This window comes from Heptranchias perlo, chromosome 5, assembly GCF_035084215.1.
Source record: "Heptranchias perlo isolate sHepPer1 chromosome 5, sHepPer1.hap1, whole genome shotgun sequence".
Classification (NCBI taxonomy): domain Eukaryota; kingdom Metazoa; phylum Chordata; class Chondrichthyes; order Hexanchiformes; family Hexanchidae; genus Heptranchias; species Heptranchias perlo.
The window spans coordinates 71,129,044-71,149,976 of NC_090329.1; the positions used below are offsets into that span (position 1 = coordinate 71,129,044).

The following is a 20,933-nucleotide window of genomic DNA, read 5'->3' on the forward strand; positions in this document are numbered from 1 at the left end:
GTGACCCCAGGTTCTGGACTCCGCAGCCATCGGGAACATCCTCCCTGTATCTAGTCTGTCTAGTCCTGTTAGAATTTTACATGTTTCGATGAGATCACCTCTCATTCTTCTATACTCGAGTGAATTTAGGCCTAGTCAACCCAATCTCTCCTCATAAGTCAGTCCTGCCATCCCAGGAAACAGTCTGGTAAACTTTCATTACACTCCGTCCATGACAAGGACATCCTTCCTCAGACAAGGAGACCAAAACTGCACACAATACTCCAGATGTGGTCTCACCAAGGCCCTGTATAACTGCAGTAAGACATCCCTGCTCCTGGACTCAAATCCTCTTGCAATAAAGGCCAACAAACCATTCGCCTTCCTAACTGCTTGCTGCACCTGAATGCTCGCTTTCAGCAACTGGTGTACAAGGACACCCAGATCTCGTTGCACCTCCCCTTTTCCCAATCCATCACCATTCAGATAATAATCTGGCTTTCTGTTTTTACAACCAAAGTGGATAACCTCACATTTATCCTCATTATACTGCATCTGCCATGTTCTTGCCCACTCACCCAACTTGTCTAAATCACATTGGCACTTCTTTGCATTCTCCTCACAGCTCACATTCCACCCCAGCTTTGTGTCGTCTGCAAACTTGGAAATGTTACATTTAGTTCCCTCATCCAAATCATTGATATATATTGTGAATAGCTGGGGCCCAAGCACTGATCCCTGCAGTACCCCACTAGTCACCGCCTGCCACCTGGAAAAAGACTCGTTTATCCCTACTCTCTGTTTCCTGTCTGTCAACCAATTCTCAATCCATGCCAGTATATTCCCCCCAATCCCATGTGCTTTAATTTTGCACACTAACCTCTTGTGTGGGACCTTATCAAAAGCCTTCTGAAAATCCAAATACACCACATCCACTGGTTCTTCCCTATCTATTCTACTAGTTACATCCTCAAAAAACTCCAGTAGATTTGTTAAGCATGATTTCCCTTTCATAAACCTATGCTGACTTTGTCCAATCCCATTAATGCCCTCCAAGTGTTCTGTTATCACATCTTTTATAATAGACTCTCGCATTTTCCTCACTACTGATGTTAGGCTAACTGGTCTGTAATTCCCTGTTTTTTCTCTCCCTCCTTTTTTAAATAGTGTGGTTACATTTGCCACCCTCCAATCTGTAGGAACTGTTCCAGAGTCTAGAGAGTTTTGGAAGACGATCACCAATGCAACCACTATTTCCAGGGCCACTTCCTTTAGTACTCTGGGATGTAGATTATCAGCAGGCCCTGGGTCTTGCTATTGTTTACCCAGATATTGGGCAGGTTAAAGCAGCCCCCGGATTGTGTGGGATGTGAGGTCAGCATACGAGTAGCAGGTAAGCCTGAACCAGAGAAAATATCTGTCATAAAAACCCAAAAACGTGCCTATCATTGGCTGTAATGTCACTCATTGAAAACTACCTGTCAGTCACAATTTTGTAAGGACAAAGACAATTATAGTCATCAATGTTTGAGTTTATACTCAATAAATGGATAAAATCAGCTTCTTCCTCCCAATATAAAATATCTATTCTTTGATGCCGTTTTAAGTTCATAGATTTATTGGATTTACTGCAACAGTGTTACAGTATCTATGTTCTAATGACATTCAGATACAGAATTCAGTTACAATTTTGATTGCTCTGATAACACTATGGGTATAGTGTATTAAATACAATATGATTTGTAAGCTCTTGTTTAACACATCAAATGCTAAACTTTAAAAAAACGAAACTGGTGAAACATTTGGTGCTCTGTTTAGATATTCTTAAACAGCACCACAACAGCCAACTATGCAAAAACACTGGCGCAAACTTGTGATTTTAATTTAAATAGTATCGAAACTTTCTTTAGTTCTCGTTCCTGAATTTTGGTGATAAGTAGAAATGGCACCTTATGGAAACAGCATTAATTTTTTTCTATCAATGCTTCAACTATCTGGGCCAGAAAAAAAAATCCAACCTACATAACATACATCTTAAGTGTTTTAGGCTTTGTGAAAAGTTTAATGTAGTTTCTTTAAAATCTGTTTAATCATTTCATAGCAAAACAATCCAAAAATCAAAATACATTTTTTTGCATTATACTTTGTTGCACAAAATGCACTTTAATTGACTAAAATGAAGGGAGAATGATGTATGTGCAGACTTGATTCTTTACAATTCAAGCTGTATGCGGTGCCAAAAAGCTACTACCATTTCTTTCAAAGTGCTATGATATTCCTTGTGTGCGTTTAACAGTTCCCTTTATACCCTTAAGACACTGGAATGTTCAAATGAATGCAAAAGTACATACACAAGAAACAAATATTTTACATGATCATTTTGCTAACTGTAAACAAAGATTTGAAACATGGCGTTCAGTGCCTGCACTGATACAAAACTAACCCTAAACACAGGGTATAAAACATTTAATGTAACCAAAAACAAATATAAAAGTTACATTAAATTAAAGTACTGTACTATAATATTTAAATGATCCTGGTATAATTACAACTTTTTTTTCCAGGATTGTCACTTACTTTTTCAATAAATTTACCTCCGCTTGATGGAAAAAAAACAACCATTCTGGAGAATATTAAACATTCTAGTCAGGACTTTAAGCAACGTGATAAAACAATTAAAAAAAAGACTAGACTAGCATACTAGCATTGAACAATGTACCTTCAACATGCATTATGTTGTCGTAAAATGCTTTTATATTAAATATCCCCTTAAATTGAAAAGCACTGCCTTGCACAATGGCTTTGGCTGTACTAGGAGTTTAGAGCCAGCCACTCTTTGGCTAACACACAGCATTTTAAAGGAACTACATCTGTCATGACAAAGTTTTCTTTTTCTCTCCCTTCATACCAAAAAAACATTTTTGTCAAAAAGATTTCACTGACTCAACTGGGTTCCTTTAGCACAATGACATGCAGATGTAAGGGTCTCAGGCAAGTTGACAGAATGCAAAGCAATCGTCACTTTTCTGGAAAGCTGTGCCCTGTAATCTCCTTTGTAGCTCAGCTTTAGAAGTGTAGCTTAAGCATTCAGAAACATGCTCTTTTACAGTGTGTTGTGAGCACTGGACAGAATATAAGGCAGCTAGCAGTGGAATCATATCATCCAATGGACTGAACAGCAGAACCGATGTGGACTGGTAAAAGATCAGGCAAATTTATACAAAAGTCCACACTTCAAGATTTTGGACTATGAAGTCTTCTTTTTTTGACAGTGTTTCATTGTTAAACGTACTACATGGTTTGCTTCGTCCATGATCTAAATCTGCGTCCAGCCACAAGCCAAAATGGCCACTGAAATACAAAATTTTGAGATTGTTAGATAATTAGGAACATAAATTAGTCACCAAGAAGTTCAGTATTGATTGTGTTTGTGTGTTTACTCATCACATTTATTATACTTAATTTTGAACCAAAGCTGCTTTGTAAGAAATAAAAGTCCACTAGGATCAGAAGGCACTGATCTTTCATTTCTGGGAGCTGGGTTCAAATGCAGGCCAGATTCCGATAAAAGTCTTTCATCTTTATCAGGTGTAAGTCTCCTAAGTGGGTCAGACCATTCTCAACATAGTTCCCAAGTGGGTGCACAGTTAAAAAAAAGCGTCACAATTTTCTACCTATTGAACTTTTTTAGTAAAATGTACAGGGAGTTTTACAATGCACCTTATTCACGCTACATTTGAACTTGGAAGAATTTATAAGAATATTCAGTTGAAAAAGTAGAAAATCTTCAGGAAGTAGAAAACCAGGATTCACCCCAGGATTCCATCACTTTTACAAATTCTTAAAAAATTATCAGTCCCATCCCAATTTTCTCCCCTTGCAAGGGTCACTTCACCAAGACCTTCCTGCCAAATTGAAGTACTTCACTTCTGTGTGGTACTCCAGCTTATAGTCCAGCTAACAAAACTCACCCAAATGAATATGGTACAATGGACTGATGAGGCTATTAGGACTACATTTAAGCCTACATTTCGGTCCCTGTGCAAGTACTGATGTTTATAATACTGTTACCAGGTTATATGGTGTGATTCTTTCGGACAAAACTATCAACTGCGATATTGAGGTTGCGTTATTTTAAGAAAAAAGATTGAGACCACACAATACAAATGTATTCTACATTAATTTGCAGGGTTATTTTTAAAAAGTTTAAAGCATACCATAAGAAGCTATTGTAATTGAGATAATAAAATTATTGTATGTAGTGGATACCTACCCTCCTCCACCTAGTTCTAAAGAGTCTCTGTCTCCTTTAATGAAGTACGAGTTTTCTCCACTCCACCTGAATATCTATTGAACGTAAAATATATTCAATTTATACTCAATGCTTATTATACTTAATACTTAACAGATTACAGCAGTATGTTTTTTTTAACCACAGAATTTTATTTGTGCATAATGTGTCAATTAAAGCTGTTCAACTATTTCCAGAATGTGGACTTATCACACTTTAGAAATGGCAAAACTTTCAATGCTAAATTAAGGAACTGATTTAAAATAAAATATTTATTCTCAGGATGTGGGCAACACTGGCAAGGCTACATTTATTGTCCATCCTTAGTTGCCATGCTAAACGCTGTTGTCCTGTTCTTGCATAATACATGCTACAACATTAGCTTTATATTAATCTAATAAAATAACTCTCTGATCCTTCCCCAAATACATGCAACAAGAATTCTTCCTTTTGTTACAAAAAACTTACTGCAATTAACACCGCAGACAATGTAACATTTTAAAGCAAACTTTTCCTCAAATGAGACATCATAATAAGGCAATAACACAAACAACTTTTGATCCAGAACTTTAAGATACATACATGGCATTTACACAGCATGGTGTAAATCTATTCAATGAATCATTTGTACGCTTTCCAAGTTAAAAAAAAGGTGAATGATTTTTTAAAAAAATATTTTGCCAGGAACTTCTCTCAATTACCTAAACTTTCCAAAAACTGCAAAATGTAAGCACTTACCTTGAACTGTGGATTGAATGTGTAAAGGAAGGTTTCTCCTGTACCAAAACAATGGTCACTTAATCTGAAAGGATGTGATGCCAAGGCTCCAAATATCTGCAGAGAACAGAACCTTATTTTACAAACTTACTTATTCCACTGTTAAATTCTTGGATTTGTTCATTATATAAATTCTGCTACATTTCTCTACCAATTATGGTTGCATGCTTATATCCTTAAATAACTGAGAACTCATCAATTCATTTACCTGATTATCCATGTCTTTGACAACTAGAAGAACAGGAGTATCAACAACAGCCAAACTGCGGTAAAGTGTTCTTAAGCTTGTTCCGTGAACTGCTGTACTGTACATCAGTCGCCAAGCATACCCTTGTGTTCTTGCAGGAAGGTGCTGTGTAAGCTGCGGAGAGGAAAGCACTTCAACATTAGTGGGTTACTCTACACGCTAAAGATTACAACCACTAGAAAGTGTTTCCGATACCTTTACCTTTTCAATGTGGAAATTCTCCAACAGTTCACTAGGGTCTGTAAGAACAGGTTGAAGATCTTCTGCCTCTTCTTCATAAAAACTGCCAACGCTCTGGCGTCGTTTTGCCTCTTCAATGGTGATGATCTGTAAAAGAAACCGATAACTAAATTTGTGGTATTTTTCTTACGTCCCCACCCTTCCAACACCCTCAAAGAAAAACAGGCCTCCTGCTTCTGACTGCTATCCAGCAACTCTGTTGCAATGTGCCTTGAATTGATGTTGGGTAAGATCTGTTTTAGGCTTGGCATGATGCCTCATGATTGAATAGTTTGCTGACACACCCTGTTCAAGCTCACAGAGGGGACAACATTTGGGTGAGAAACCAGAGTCCAAAAAACACCAGCATGAATCGCCGCTCTCAGACGAGAAGGGTAGAAAATTGGAGAAAATATAATACACCAAAATAAAACAGACCATCAGACCTCAAGGAAGATTTATATATTTTTCAGCTAGTTTCTATGATCGAATTTATGCAAATTATATCCCAGCATGGGTGCAAAACATCTTTATTATAGTAGTATCATAGTATGGTATAGCACAGGAAAAGGCCATTTGGCCCATTATGCCTGTGCCGGCTCTTTGAAAGAGCTATCCAATTAGTCCCACTCCCCTGCTCGTAGCCCTGTAAATTTTTTCCCTACAGGTATTTATCCAATTCCCTTTTGAAAACCACTATTGAATCTGCTTCCACCACTCAGGCAGTGCATTCCAGATCATTACAACTCGCTGCATAAAAAATGTTTCCTCATGTCGCCTCTGGTTCTTTTGCCGATCACCTTAAATCTGTGTCGTCTGGTTACCGACTCGGGTAATCGCTGGGTTTATCCCTCTCCCCTTTTTTGAATAGGGATGTAACATTTGCAATCCTCTGGTCCTCTGGCACCGCCCCCATACCCAAGGAGGATTAGAAGATTGTGGCCAGAGCCTCCGCAATTTCCACCTGTACTTCCCTCAGTAACCGAGGATGCATCCCATCTGGACTGGGTGACTTTTCGACTTTGAATACTGCCAATCTTTTAAGTACCTCCTCTTTATCTATTTTTATCCTATCCAATATTACTACTACTTCCTCCTTTACTACTACATTGGCAGCATCCTCTCCTCTAGTGAAGACCGATGCAAGGTATTCATTTGGTACCTCAGCCATACCCTATGTCTCCACAAGGTCTTCTTTTTTGTCCCTAATCGGCCCCACCCTTCCTTTGACTACCCCTTTACTATTTATATGTTCATAGAAGACTTTTGGGTTCCCTTTTATGTTAGCCACTAATCTATTTGCATACTCAGAGAGGAGATGATTCGGGTACAGACAAGGTAAACCAAAGCCAGAGCTCCCTGGATGACAAAGGAGATAGAGAATAAGATGAAGCAGCAAAAAGTGGCATATAACAGGTGTCAGGTTGATAACACAAGTGAGAACCAGGCAGAATATAGAATGTTCAGAGGGGAAGTGAAAAAGGAAATAAGAGGGGCAAAGAGAGTGTATGAGAATAGACTGGCGACCGACATAAAAGGGAATCCAAAATTCTTCTACAGACATGTTAACAGTAAACGGGTAGTAAGAGGAGGGGTGGGACCGATTAGGGACCATAAAGGAGATCTGCTCATGGAGGCAGTGGGCATGGCCGAGGTACTAAATGAGTACTTTGCATCTGTCTTTACCAAGGAAGATGCTGCTGCCTCGGTAAAGGAAGATATAGTTAAGATGGGCTAAAAATTGATAAAGAAGAGGTACTAAAAAGGCTAGCTGTAATTAAATTAGGTATGTCACCTGGTCCGGATGGGATGCAACCTAGGATGCTGAGGGAAGTAAAGGGGGAAATTGCGGAGGTACTGGCCATAATCTTCCAGACATCCTTAGGTACAGGGTGGTACCAGAGGACTCGAGAATTGCAAATGTGACACCATTGTTCAAAAAAGGGTGTAAAGATAAACCCAGTAACTATAGGCCAGTCAGTTTAACCTCGGTGGTGGGGAAACTTTTGGAAATGATAATCCGGGACAGAATTAACAGTCACTTGGACGAGTGTGGATTGATTACAGAAAGCCAGCACGGATGTGTTAAAGGCAAACAGAGGTAACAGAGAGGGCAGATGAGGGCAATGCAGCTGATGTGGTGTATATGGATTTTCAAAAAGCGTTTGATAAAGTGCCACCTGGTAGGCTTGCTATTAAGATTGTGGCCCATGAAATAAAGGGGGCAATAGCAACATGGATACAGAATTGGTTAAATAACAGGAAACAGAGAGTAGTGGTGAGCAGTTGTTTTTCGGACTGGAGGGACGTGTGCAGTGGTGTTCCCCATGGGTCGGTGCTGGGACCACTGCTTGTCTTGATATATATTAATGACTTGGGAGTACAGGGTACAATTTCAAAATTTGCAGATGACACAAAACTTGGAAGGGTAGTGAACAGTGAGGACGATAGCCATAGACTTCAAGAGGATATGGGCGGACACGTGGCAGATGAAGTTTAACGCGGAAAAATGCAAGGTGGTGCATTTCAGTAGGAAAAATGAGGAGAGGCAATATAAACTAGAGGGCACAATTCTAAAAGGGGTGGAGGAACAGAGGAATCTGGGTGTGTATGTGCATAAATTGTTAAAGGTGGCAGGGCAGGTTGAGAAAGCGGTTAAAAAAGCATATGGGGTCCTGGGCTTTATAAACAGAGGCATAGAGTACAAAAGCAAGGAAGATATGATCAGCCTTTATAAAACACAGATTCAGCCACAACTGGAGTATTGTATCCAGTTCTGGGCACCACACTTCAGGAAGGATGTGAAGGCCTTAGAGAGGGTACAGAGGAGATTTATTAGAATGAATCCAGGAATGAGGGACTTAAATTACATGGATAGACTAGAGAAGCTGGGATTGTTCTCCTTGGAACAGAGAAGGTTGAGAGTAGATTTGATAGAGGTGTTCAAAATCATGAAGGGTCGAGACAGAGTGGATAGAAAGAAACTGTTCCCATTGGTGGAAGGGTCAAGAACCAGAGGGCGTAGATTTAAGGTGATTGGCAAAAAAAACTAAAGGTGATATGAGGAAAAACTTTTTTTTTTTTGAACAGAGTGGTTAGGATCTGGAATGCACTGCCCGAGGGAGTGGTGGAGGCAGATTCAATCATGGCCTTCAAACGGGAACTGGATAAGTACTTGAAATGAAAAAATGTGCAGGGCTACGGGGATAGGGCGGGGCAGTGGGACTAGCTGGATTGCTCATGCATAGAGCCGGCGTGGACTTGATGGGCCAAATGGCCTCCTTCCGTGCTGTAACCTTCTATGATTCTATACTCTCTTTACCCCTCCTATTTCCTTTTTTAGGTCTCCTCTGTACTTAGCTTGGTTCTCCACTGTATTATGAACCTTGCATGTCATAAGCCTCCTTTTTCTGTTTCATTTTAATCTCTATATCTTTAGTCATCCAGGGAGCTCTAGCTTTGGATGCCTTTCCTTTCCCGCTCGCTGGAATGTGTCTACTCTGTACCCGAATCATCTCCTCCTTGAAGGCCTCCCATTGTTCAATTACTCTTTTGCCTACCAATTTTTGATTCCAATCCAGCTGAGCAAAATCCCAATTTAACTTAATAAAAATAGCCGTCCTCTAGTTGAAGTATTTTTATACTTGATTGTTCCTTGTCCTTTTCCATAACTATTCTAAACCTCATATTATGATCACTGTTCTGCAAATGCTTCCTCACTTCTTCCTCATAACCAAAGTCTTAGTCTACCAAACCAACTATGCAACCAAAAAAAGTACCATAATTGCATAAAAAACTGCGCATTCCATACATTTGTAAAAGCAACAGCACTTTGAAGTACATGAAAATATATTTTAAAGCACCAAATCACTTCATTTGTTTTTATTGCTCTTGAATAAATACAAATCAAATGATTCAGTGCTGAAATTATTTTACATACTTCAATTTCTAATGACCGCTCAGGACACAGAGCTTTTTATTTAAGCCAAAAAAAAAATGAAAAAAATGTTTTAAAACCCTTTCCCGATATGCTGCTTCTAGGTGAATAGTGGTGGTGCAAAATACAGAGACAGAGGCCTCAAAAAAGACAAAATGCTTTTAATTAAACATTTCAAGTTAGTAAGTGATACAAATTAGGATTAGAGCTTTTTGTTTAGGAGGGCAATAGTGTTTTAAATGAAGGACTAAATTTAAATAGATAACCCATTTTGTTTAAGCCTACTCTGCATTTAAATATTCTCTTTATCTTCATCTTACCATGTACCACATACAGTTAGGCATCCTATGCCTTAACACACGTAAACTTGCATACATGATTTAAAGGTCCATAATCTTATATTTTATATATTAAAAAATGCACTATGTATTTTTAAATGTAAGGAATCTTACAACACCAGGTTATAGTCCAACAAATTTATTTTAAAATCACAAGCTTTCGGAGATTATCTCCTTCGTCAGATGAATGAAATTTTTAAATGAGCACATATTTACATGTTACTAAAATGGATCCAGTAGACCATTAATCCGTTAATGTATGCCATGATGTGGAGATGCCGGTGATGGACTGGGGTTAACAATTGTAAACAATTTTACAACACCAAGTTATAGTCCAACGATTTTATTTTTAATCCCACAAGCTTTCGGGGGCTTTCCCCTTCCTCAGATGGTGTGGAAAAGACAATTTCGAATCCTTTGCATTTTAAGATCACAGAACAAAGCCTGGTGATTACTGCCCGTTGCCAAGGCAATCTCAGTGAGCAGACAGAAAGGTGTCATCTAAAAGGCCACTGAATATACAACCCCCCCAAAAAAAAGAGATAAGGAAGACAGTCAATGACCCGTTATATTAAAAACAGATAACATTTGTTCGCTGGTGGGGTTACGTGTAGTATGACATGAACCCAAGATCCCGGTTGAGGCCGTCCTCATGGGTGCGGAACTTGGCTATTAATTTCTGCTCGACGATTTTGCGTTGTCGTGTGTCTCGAAGGCCGCCTTGGAGTACGCTTACCCGAAGGTCGGTGGCTGAATGTCCATGACTGCTGAAGTGTTCCCCGACAGGGAGAGAACCCTCCTGTTTGGCGATTGTTGCGCGGTGTCCGTTCATCCGTTGTCGCAGCGTCTGCATGGTCTCGCCAATGTACCATTGGCGAGACCATGTCGGGGAACACTTCAGCAGTCATGGACATTCAGCCACCGACCTTCGGGTAAGCGTACTCCAAGGCGGCCTTCGAGACACACGACAACGCAAAATCGTCGAGCAGAAATTAATAGCCAAGTTCCGCACCCATGAGGACGGCCTCAACCGGGATCTTGGGTTCATGTCACACTACACGTAACCCCACCAGCGAACAAATGTTATCTGTTTTTAATATAACGGGTCATTGACTGTTTTCCTTATCTCTCTCTCTCTTTTTTTTTTGGGGGGTTGTATATTCAGTGGCCTTTTAGATGACACCTTTCTGTCTGCTCACTGTGATTGCCTTGGCAACGGGCAGTAATCACCAGGCTTTGTTCTGTGATTTTAAAATGCAAAGGATTCGAAATTGTCTTTTCCACACCATCTGAGGAAGGGGAAAGCCCCCGAAAGCTTGTGGGATTAAAAATAAAATCGTTGGACTATAACTTGGTGTTGTAAAATTGTTTACAATCCGTTAATGTAGGATTTGGGAATTCAAAAGTTTCCCCGATAATAAATATTGCTTTTAAATGTTTGATTCAAAGTTAGTACAATTTGATATTGCAGTGCTGAATTCATATGATCACTTTACCCCACAAAATCACATTGAAGAAAACTAGTCTTTAGTCTCTTAATAGTGACATGAAGAAAAAGTGAATAATAGAAAACAAAACCATCCAGTAATCAGCATAAAGTGATGACATATGCTTTTGAAACCCACTAATCAAAAACTGCTTACATAGAGAAAATACTGCAAATACAACTTAGAATACAATTCTTGAGCATTTTAAAACATTTACAAAACAGCCGCAAAATTTTAATTCAAAAATGAACTGTTTTAATAATCTTAAAATGGGTAATTGCTCAGTGAAAACTGTTTATAGTCTTGCACCTAAAAATAGTATTTCCCTTTTTAAAAAAAATCCTAAACTGAATTAAGCTAAAGTAAGGAAAAAAGCGTAACTGACCTGTACAAAGGATCCATCATCTCCTTTTGCCTTGAATATAATTCTAATATTAGTTGGTATTCTAGGGCCCCTCATTTCTGCAACTGGATTTCCACACAACTCTGGTCAATCACTTGGAAGTAACAAATATTTAACTGCCTTCAACTGCTTATGGGGCGCATGCTTCGACACTCAACTGTACTTGATTGGCAGCTTCTGCATAATTAGCTACTTTCCATTTAGCATAGTAACTTTCGTTTTGTTCTGAAACTGAATGTCCTCAAGCTCAAAGCAGTAACAGAAACTAGCCAAAGTTTCCTTCCTGTACACCCATCATAAAATATTAGACCAACTGGGAACGGTTCCAGGTCAGTGAAATCTGGCGGCAGGCACCATCCAGGCCAGAACAGGCACATGCAAGTGCTTTATTCTCCTACTTTTTAAAAGGTTCCTTGTGGATCAGGAGGAGCAGGAGTGCTGTCTGGCCCCACAGGGATACTTCGGGCCTCCTCCCTTCACCTAATGGCGGATTTTCCTGACTTACCTTGCTTGGGACCTTTTCCATGGGTCCCCGGTGGTAGTGTGGACCCCTCCTCTCCCGCCCCCACACCAATTTAGAATCCTGCCTATCAGCTTCGGGCGGAAGTCAGTATCGGAGCATTTAAATGAGGTTCAGGAGTTAAAATCTCTCAAGCCTCATGTTCTGTGGGAGCCAGACAGTTCACAGGTCGCTTCAGCCCCCTCGTACTTCCCGCCCCAAGTTAAAATCGGGACAATAGAATCAAGACCCTTACTGCAATAAAATGTTACATTTTTGAAAATGTTTTAAAAGATGTGGTAATTGCAAATACTTTCGAGATGGATTTTAGCATAAGTAAAAAGCTGAGTGAAAACGAATCTACTAACTTGCAGAAGCAGTGTTAATACTTTTCCTAGCATTGACCCTATAATGACCACGATTACATGAAGGAACTATTTTGGATACCCCACTTGTATCAGATCCAAAGTAAATGCCATCTATCAGTTCTTCCCAGTGCTATACAATTTGTTTCAAGTTTTCATGGAATGACAACATTTAGAAAAAATGCACATCCTTGGAGGGACAAGACAGGTCTTCTCAACTTGAATGATTTACCCAAAAGTAATGCTACAGAATAATCAGCACCTTATGCCAAGTTTTTTTAAAATCCTTCTGTCTTTGCAAATGTACCACAGGAATCTTCAATAACTTTAGTTCTCCAGAAGGTAAATTCCTACTCCTTTGAGTTAAAACAGAACTGGAAAGTAGCCAGTTTCTTCACACCACTTCCTGCATATTTCAAAAGTTGAAACATGCAACATCATTAAGCCAGCAAAAGCAACTCCTACACTTTTCTACTTAAAAGTCAAGTAAATCAAGACAGATTAGTAACACAGACTCCGGGATAAATGTAACAAATGTGTTACTGGTGTGGATCTTTGCCTGTCGGTCATGGACAGAAAATCCCACATTGAGATCGGCCTCCATGTCCAAATTCCCGATATAAAGAAAGAATCTGCATTTGTATAGGGCCTTTCAAGTCCTCTGGATGCCCCAAAGTGCTTCACAGCCGATGAATTACTTTTAAGTTTAGTCACCATTACATAAGCAAACACAGAAGCCAATTTGTACACAGCAAGATCCCACTGTCAAGGGGAGAGGTGGGCTACAAGTTGACCCAGGTCAATGAGTAGCAATGATTTAGAAAAAAAGCCATGTCAATTTTCACTAACCAAAACGAATTAGCGACATTTAGAAATATCCTTGGCATCTGCAGCATCACCACATCCACTACATCAGTGGTGAGGGACTGAATGAATGAATTTCCACTGGAAATATCTTAGTTTCTCGACCTCAGTCCCTTCATTCCTTGTTCATGAGATAAAATATTTTTCCAAATTCAGATGATTGGATTATGCTATGATATTATGTATTATGATTGGAAATAATTCCCTAAATTTCATTACCTATGTAATTGTGACTACAAAAATAATTTACATCAGTATAATACGATTATTGATGACTTAGCATTCCCTTGCTGGAGAGAATTTAACAAGGATACTAAAAGTTGAAGCTCCGCATTTCAATCTTGTACATTCAAACAGTCTATTGAAGGAAAAATTATGGGGCCAAATTGTAGGGTTGTGAAACTTTCAAAAAAGATTTCCACCATTTAAAAAAACCAAAGTAACAGAAGTAGATCGGATTTGTTTAACCAGACACAGTAAGGTGTGAAGAGAACTGAAAGTAGCTAGTTTCTTCTGTAGTAGATCAACAGTCTGAAACTCAGATGCTGGTTATCCAAAAATACTTGGGGAATTCTATTAAAGGCCAGATTTAAAAAAAAACTAAATCAAGGCAACGGTGCAATTTTTTGACCGTGGTTCTTCGTTACGGATACAAGAAAAAAATTCAGGAACAAGAAAAGGTGATAATCCAAGCTCATCCCTCTAGCTCCCTGGCACTTCTATTATAGCATCCAATTGCATTGACGATTAATGTTTTTAATCTGTTTTCTGCGAAATTTGAGTTAATCAGACTTTTTTTGTACTACAGGCACATTTAAGTGCAACACATGCTATAAGAACAAAAAAATGCGTCAGCTAGGTTCAGTGGTAGCACTCTCATCTTGGAGGCAGGTGGTCATGGGTTCAAGCTCCACTGTGAGACATGACCACATAATCTAGGCTAATTAAGGGAGTTCTGCATTGTCAAAAGGTGCCATCTTTCAGACAAGTCATTAAACCTGGCCTGTTCAGCTGGATGTAAAATATCCCATGGCACTTCTTGAAGAGGAGCAGGGGGTTCTCCCGTGTCCTGGCTAACATTTATCCATCAACCACCAAAACAATTAACTGGCCATTTATTTCAGTGCTGTTTGTGGGACCTTGCTGTGTACAAATTGGCTGCCATGTTTACCTATGTAACAACAGTGACCACACTTCAAAAGTTCAATGGCTATGAAGTGCTATGGGACATCCTGAGGTTGTGAAAGGTGCTATATAAATGCATGTTGAAGCTTATGTGCAAACCCTCATAGAATTGTTCATGGAAATTCCGAGGATGCTCTGCTTAATAAAGACAGGAAAATTATACTATATAAAACACAATGTATTATTCTGCTAGCAAAGTATGGTGTGTATCCCTTTAAGGTTACCAAATGTAACTGATGTTAAGTCAACATAGTAAGTTCATTCAAAAGATTAATTGCTGCTCAGACAGATCAGAACTCTGGCTTTGTTAGCTCAATTAAGAGCTTGCAGATATTGTGACTGGTATTTTCTGTACATTACAAATGGCTGCCTTCGCTTCTTTATACAGTCTAGTCCTGTTAATATGAAGCTGCTTAATTTGAATTGAACTAAAAATGTACTGTTTTACTCGAATAGCATAATTCAAATTATTTAACCCAAAAAATGACTTTGAATTAAGAGTAGACTGTCCTTTTCCCATTGCAACACAGAAATTTACTTTGGACCGTATGACAGGAAGGAAGTATAGATCAAACACACTATATATAAATGGGTGATTATTTTTGCCCTACTCTAAGGGCCTGCTGCAGATCCCTCCACTTGTTTGTTAATTCAAGACAGATTATCCCATTGTGTCTTTCCCCGGACTATCAAATCAACTTCCTTAGATTCCAAATGATATTGTTACATAAAGTTACTCTTCCTCTTCTTCCATCCTTTCTATTTTTCCTGTACTCCTTATACCCCTGCATATTGAATTCATCCCATCTTCTGGGCTTTCTATAATCCTTCTAACAATTTCTTGTTACATTTGCCTCTAACTCAAGCTTCTATAATTCAGATATAGGCATTTAATGCACCAGGAAATTTCCTGGGCACTGCCCATGTTCTGTTGATGAATAGAAGTGTTTTTTTAAAATTAAAAACATAGCAATAGAGGTGGGAGAAAAACTTCAGCAATTTGCTCCACAAAGTCACCCAGTGCCACAAACTGCAACTACATGGACAGCTGACATAGCAAAATAAGAGTGGGCGATATTAACGTAACAATTTACAACAGTAATGGCCAATACAGAAGTGTGACCAAAATTTGTGATGATAGCCTTGGCTTGAATTTACTTTTTTGACATTCTGTCCCTTCTCGTGACCACCCTCCAAGCTCTGCTTACCTACAGCCAAACTGTTATTCCCTCTCCATCTAATTTAAAATCAACTTTAATTACTTCCTCTGTATTAATTGCTAGTCTTTTGATTCTGCCCTGCTTCATCCATCTCTCATGTGATAACCCGATTTACCTTAAAAACTGTATACCATTTCCATCAAATTTTCTGCTACCCAAACCACTAACTGGTTTCTGTCCAAAACTGAACCCTCACTTCCGCCTAAACCACTGCTGCTTCCAAATCTATTGCTCTACCAGTTCATTCATTCACATAATACTTAGAAATAATACTGTAAAACAAACATTAATAGTGAAGCGATTTCGAGTATTATACCTGCTATGGAATTTTTGATGTTACTGTATATGTGAGATTTTCAGCTAAAATAATAACTAATGTAGAAAGAATTTTTAAAAAAATATTCCCTTTGCGTTCTAGAAGTAGAGCATCAAGGCACTTGTTTTTTTTTAGTATAATTAGTGTGGCTGTAGTGCTACTTAAAAAAATACACAACCTAACAGGTTGCAGGTTACATTCATCATGGCAGGTAGATGTGAATGATCATTTGATCAGAGTATTCTACATCTTGAATACAGCATGGGCTAGGACAATTAAAACCTGAAGGCCTACATATGCACAGGCAACTTGTCCTTTATACCTTTCTCACTTTTAGATACCTAGATTTGCTCAATTTTCTACTAGGTACTTGATTTGAATTATATCACTTCTATGAAATTAAGCAAGTACCTACAGTTAGAAATAGCTCTGTTATATTACAGCAATATAAACATTTAAAACAAAAGTTAAAGTAGAGGATTTAAAACCAAAAAAAGATTTTCATATAAACCTATTAAAAGTCTAGGAAAAGGGGGATACTGCTATTTAACATGTGCATCATCTCTCAACCTTGGATGCCTAAAATGGACCCAACACAGTAAAACAGTTGCTCCTACAATCTACAGAAAATGGAAAACTGTACTTATTCATTATCTGTGACTTGCCCAACTAGGTAAATAAAAGTGCACCTCTTTAGGGGTTTATTTTATTGTTCATAATTGTAACATTTCTTCAGTTACGGAAATTCTATTCTGGTCATATTCTGACTGTTTACCAAAAATCAGTTTCAGCAGCCTACACTTAAAGCGCTCAAAGAAAATTCCATTCGTTCTCTGCTTTCCGTTCTTGACATTATCTTAACCACAATGATAAGCAAATGAAAGGTTGTTTGGGGAGAGCTACCATAAAAACTTTATATGTACAAAACTTTAGAATCCTATGGAGAGGACAAATACTATTTCAATGCACATCCTGGGTATAATTACAAGTGCACAGCATTAGCTCAAATTTCCAGTGACAAGGATTTTGTTTAAGATTATAAACTAAAAAGAAAAACATTCAAGAATTAAGATATGGAAATTTGAATTACAAGTGTTAAAATTAACTAACATAACCTACCTCCCAACTTTTAGGAATTGGGTCACTGAAGAAATTGTCAATCACTTCCAGCTCATCCTTTTCCACCACCACAAAACCCTGGTCTTTGGCATCTTTCCCATATACTTCTGGTGACCATTGAACAAAGAATGCATACAAGTGATCTACCCTGGATAGTAGAGGGAAGGGGGAATAAAGCTGTTAATTATAGGTCATAGTAAAGATCCAGAATTTTTTTTTTAAAAACATACTAATTGCATAAAAATACATAAGTTGTTTATGACTTTTACATGCCATTTAATTATTTATTTCAGTGAAGTCATCCCTATGATGCAATATAATATCCAAGAAACTGAACATTTGCATAAAGTTGTCAATACTTTGGACAGAGCACAATAGAACTACAGTAACTGTTCGCACAGCGGGAACTGCAACTTTGGCTACACTCACAGGCAAGTTTAGTTTTATACTGTGAAACAAACGAGGCTCATTTTGAGCAAGGACTCCCAAGAACATGCAAGATGAGGCACTGTCTTACATAGATAAAATACACTTAATGAACATTTCATTTTAGAACTTACAAATAACATTTGGCAAAACAAAAAGTGAAAAAACCACATTTTGGAAAAAGAGAGAAAACCGCAATTTGGAAAAAAAGTGAGCTTTTAAAACCTAATTAAAATTCTGACCTTAATATACCATTAGCCACACTGGAAAATTACTGCCCACATCCTTTAATGCAATGCAAGTAAAAGGTACAACAGATTTGACCCAGATTTTTCTTCTTTTCCAGACAGACCTATTGTATGATTTCAACATGAATAGGTAACTATCATGTACAAACAGTTGTGAATAAAAAGATAGAAGTTAACATAAAGTAGCAGTATGTTTTAATTTCATGGTGCTGCAAACAGAATTGTGACAAAATATAGCTTGTTCTAAAATGTTAAGTACTGCTCTTACTACCTTTGATGGTGCCTCTATTTTCAGTGTGAGTGGGCCAAATAACTAAACTGCATGTTCCAGCCCACCTGCAGTCAGATCTCATTTCCGAGACATTACGTAGCACAGGGAGAGAAACAAAAGACGAACTGCGTCAAGAGTGTACCAGTTCGAAGAAATCCCCTGCATGCTTTTAAAAAGGTAGCCATGATGTGGAGATGCTGGTGATGGACTGGGGTTGGCAAATGTAAAGAATCTTACAACACCAGGTTATAGTCCAACAAATTTATTTGAAAATCACAAGCTTTCGGAGGCTTTCTCCTTCGTCAGGTGAATGTGGAAATGAAATCCTTGAACGTTTCGCATTTATAAATGCGAAATGTTCAAGGATTTCATTTCCACATTCACCTGACGAAGGAGAAAGCCTCCGAAAGCTTGTGATTTTCAAATAAATTTGTTGGACTATAACCTGGTGTTGTAAGATTCTTTACATTTAAAAAGGTACACTGATTTTTATTCATAAAGCAAGATTCAACTGCTTTGCAAAGGGATACTTATGCAAGTATAAACAAAAAGGTTTAGAAATGTATTTAAATTCACTTTATCCATGCAATGTACTGAACTTAGAATGCAACCAATATCCATTTTAAAGCATGCAGCATGCATGGAACAATAGAACATGCACAGCACTGGGAACATGCCACTACAGTTGAGATACTGAATTCACATTCTGCAGCAAGTTCTAAATTAAGCTGGATTCTTTTTTGCTCTGTCTTCATATACAAATATGATTATCCTTCATCGTACAAGGATAGGGGTCCAGGGCAAAGTCACTTAGATACATTGCTTTTAACAGCTTTGTGCCATGTGCATTCTAATCAGGTGACCTTCCCCTGCTCTGCCACATATAAACTGCACTCAGTTTTATTCTGGTTGTCAGTAGCACTCCTCCATCGCCAGGTCTTGTAATATTCAGAATGCCTCTCAGTGTTACCAACATTTTTGTGGAAGCAGAAACTGCATGTTTATGTCTACCCAGGCACTGGCAAGTTACAGCAGCATCCTCATAGACTAAGCCAAGGTGGTAGTCCAGCAGATCTAGTCTTTTCTGGAAAATCATGTGTTCAGCCAATCTGGATAAATTCTAATTGCAACCAGCTTGGGTGTTTATAGGGGTTTGCTTGCAGACCATGCAAGACTTTGTTTCGTTTCCACTGGACAGATTTGTGGCCAACCAGGAGGTGGGTTCTGTGCAGTTGACCTGTATACTTTTGTTCCACATATCTGCTGCTTGAATATCATGGATAGAATTATTATTTTTAAACCTTAAACACAACATTTTTGAAAGCTTATTCTATTTACTAGGAAAATATTTTTGGTAATTTTGCTTTTTGTTACTGGTTACTAGAAAATGCAGGTGAGGGATAATTCTACCTTAGGCAAGCATCCAGAAACATGCAGTCTATCAGTCTGGTAAATTTCACAAAATACTTTTATCAAAAAGCACAATCCACAGGTAAACTTTTGGAATTTGTTTTAAAATGTTGTACTATAAGTCACAAAAGGCAGAAACTAGTCACCTATTGTCCAACTCACGTACTCTATTCGCCTTGAGAATCTTAACCATTATACAATGCATTTTACATACAGATGGTTTTCTACACTGAAATACATTCTGCCTATGTTCCCAGTCCTTTTGGCTACAAGTCTTCATAAAGGACACTGTTACTGCATACTTGATGTGATGCCAAAACCCACAGCCAGCCAATGTCCCGGCCAGATTCTGAGTGAGCATTTTGCAAGTCAGTGCTCCAGGTCTAGCTCACAGTTCAATTTCATTAACGCATTAGTAGTCACAGTATTGCTGTGCTGGTTATTACAATAGACCCAATTCTGGTAACTAATTAATAGTGCATGTCAGAAGGATAAGCTGCTCAAGTGACATCGCCGATGTAGATTTTACAGTCCATGGAATGTGGCCCTGGAGTCAGGCAACTCCGAATTGGCTCTAAGGCCAATTTGAAGTCATTTCCCCTGCTTGCTTGGAGCCATTTTGGGACAGAAGTTTTTTTAAAATTTATTCATGGGATGTGGGCATTTATTGCCCATCCCTAATTGCCCTTAAGAAGGTGGTGATGAACCGCCTTCTTGAACTGCTGCAGTCCATGTGGTGAAGGTTCTCCCACAGTGCTGTTAGGTAGGGAGTTCCAGGATTTTGACCCAGAGACGACGAAGGAACGGCAATGTGTTTCCAGGTCGGGATAGTGTGTGACTTGGAGGGGAATGTGCAGGTGGTGCGGCTCCCATGTGCCTGCTGTTCTAGGTGGTAGAGGTCACGGGTTTGGGAGGCGCTGTTGAAGAAGCCTTGGCGAGTTGCTGCAGTGCATCCTGTGGATGGTACACACTGCAGCCACGGTGTGCCGGTGGTGAAGGGAGTGAATGTTTAGGGTGGTGGATGGGGTGCCAATCAAGCGGGCTGCTTTGTCCTGGATGGTGTCGAGCTTCTTGAGTGTTACTGGAGCTGCACTCATCCAGGCAAGTGGAGAGTATTCCATCACACTCCTGACTTGCGCAATGTAGGTGGTGAATCACTCGCCGCAGGATACCCAGCCTCTGACCTGCTCTAGTATTTGTATGGCTGGTCCAGTTAAGTTTCTGGTCAATGGTGACCCCCAGGATGTTGATCGTGGGGGATTCTGCAATGGTAATACCGTTGAATGTGGAAGCACCCCAGCAATTACATCACTGCAGTGACTTACCAGAAAG

General features: G+C 38.9%; 1 protein-coding gene across 7 annotated transcripts in view; it reads right to left on the reverse strand.

Moving 5' to 3' along the window:
• Nucleotides 1–1,580: 1,580 nt before the first annotated feature.
• Nucleotides 1,581–20,933, reverse strand: part of LOC137321847 (nuclear receptor coactivator 7-like) — a 116,730-nt gene continuing 97,377 nt past the window's right edge. For 5 of the 7 annotated variants that reach the window (XM_067984583.1, XM_067984584.1, XM_067984582.1 and 2 more), the window contains 6 exons: nucleotides 17,247–17,394; nucleotides 5,496–5,621; nucleotides 5,256–5,408; nucleotides 5,009–5,104; nucleotides 4,253–4,326; nucleotides 1,581–3,330 (listed from right to left, as the gene is read on the reverse strand). In XM_067984583.1, the coding sequence (XP_067840684.1) occupies nucleotides 3,195–3,330; nucleotides 4,253–4,326; nucleotides 5,009–5,104; nucleotides 5,256–5,408; nucleotides 5,496–5,621; nucleotides 17,247–17,394 (733 nt within the window). In that variant the 3' untranslated portion in view covers nucleotides 1,581–3,194. Of the gene's footprint in view, nucleotides 3,331–4,252; nucleotides 4,327–5,008; nucleotides 5,105–5,255; nucleotides 5,409–5,495; nucleotides 5,622–11,660; nucleotides 11,797–17,246; nucleotides 17,395–20,933 lie in introns of those variants that run through there. The other 2 variants (XM_067984589.1, XM_067984586.1) reach the window with 2 other exon arrangements.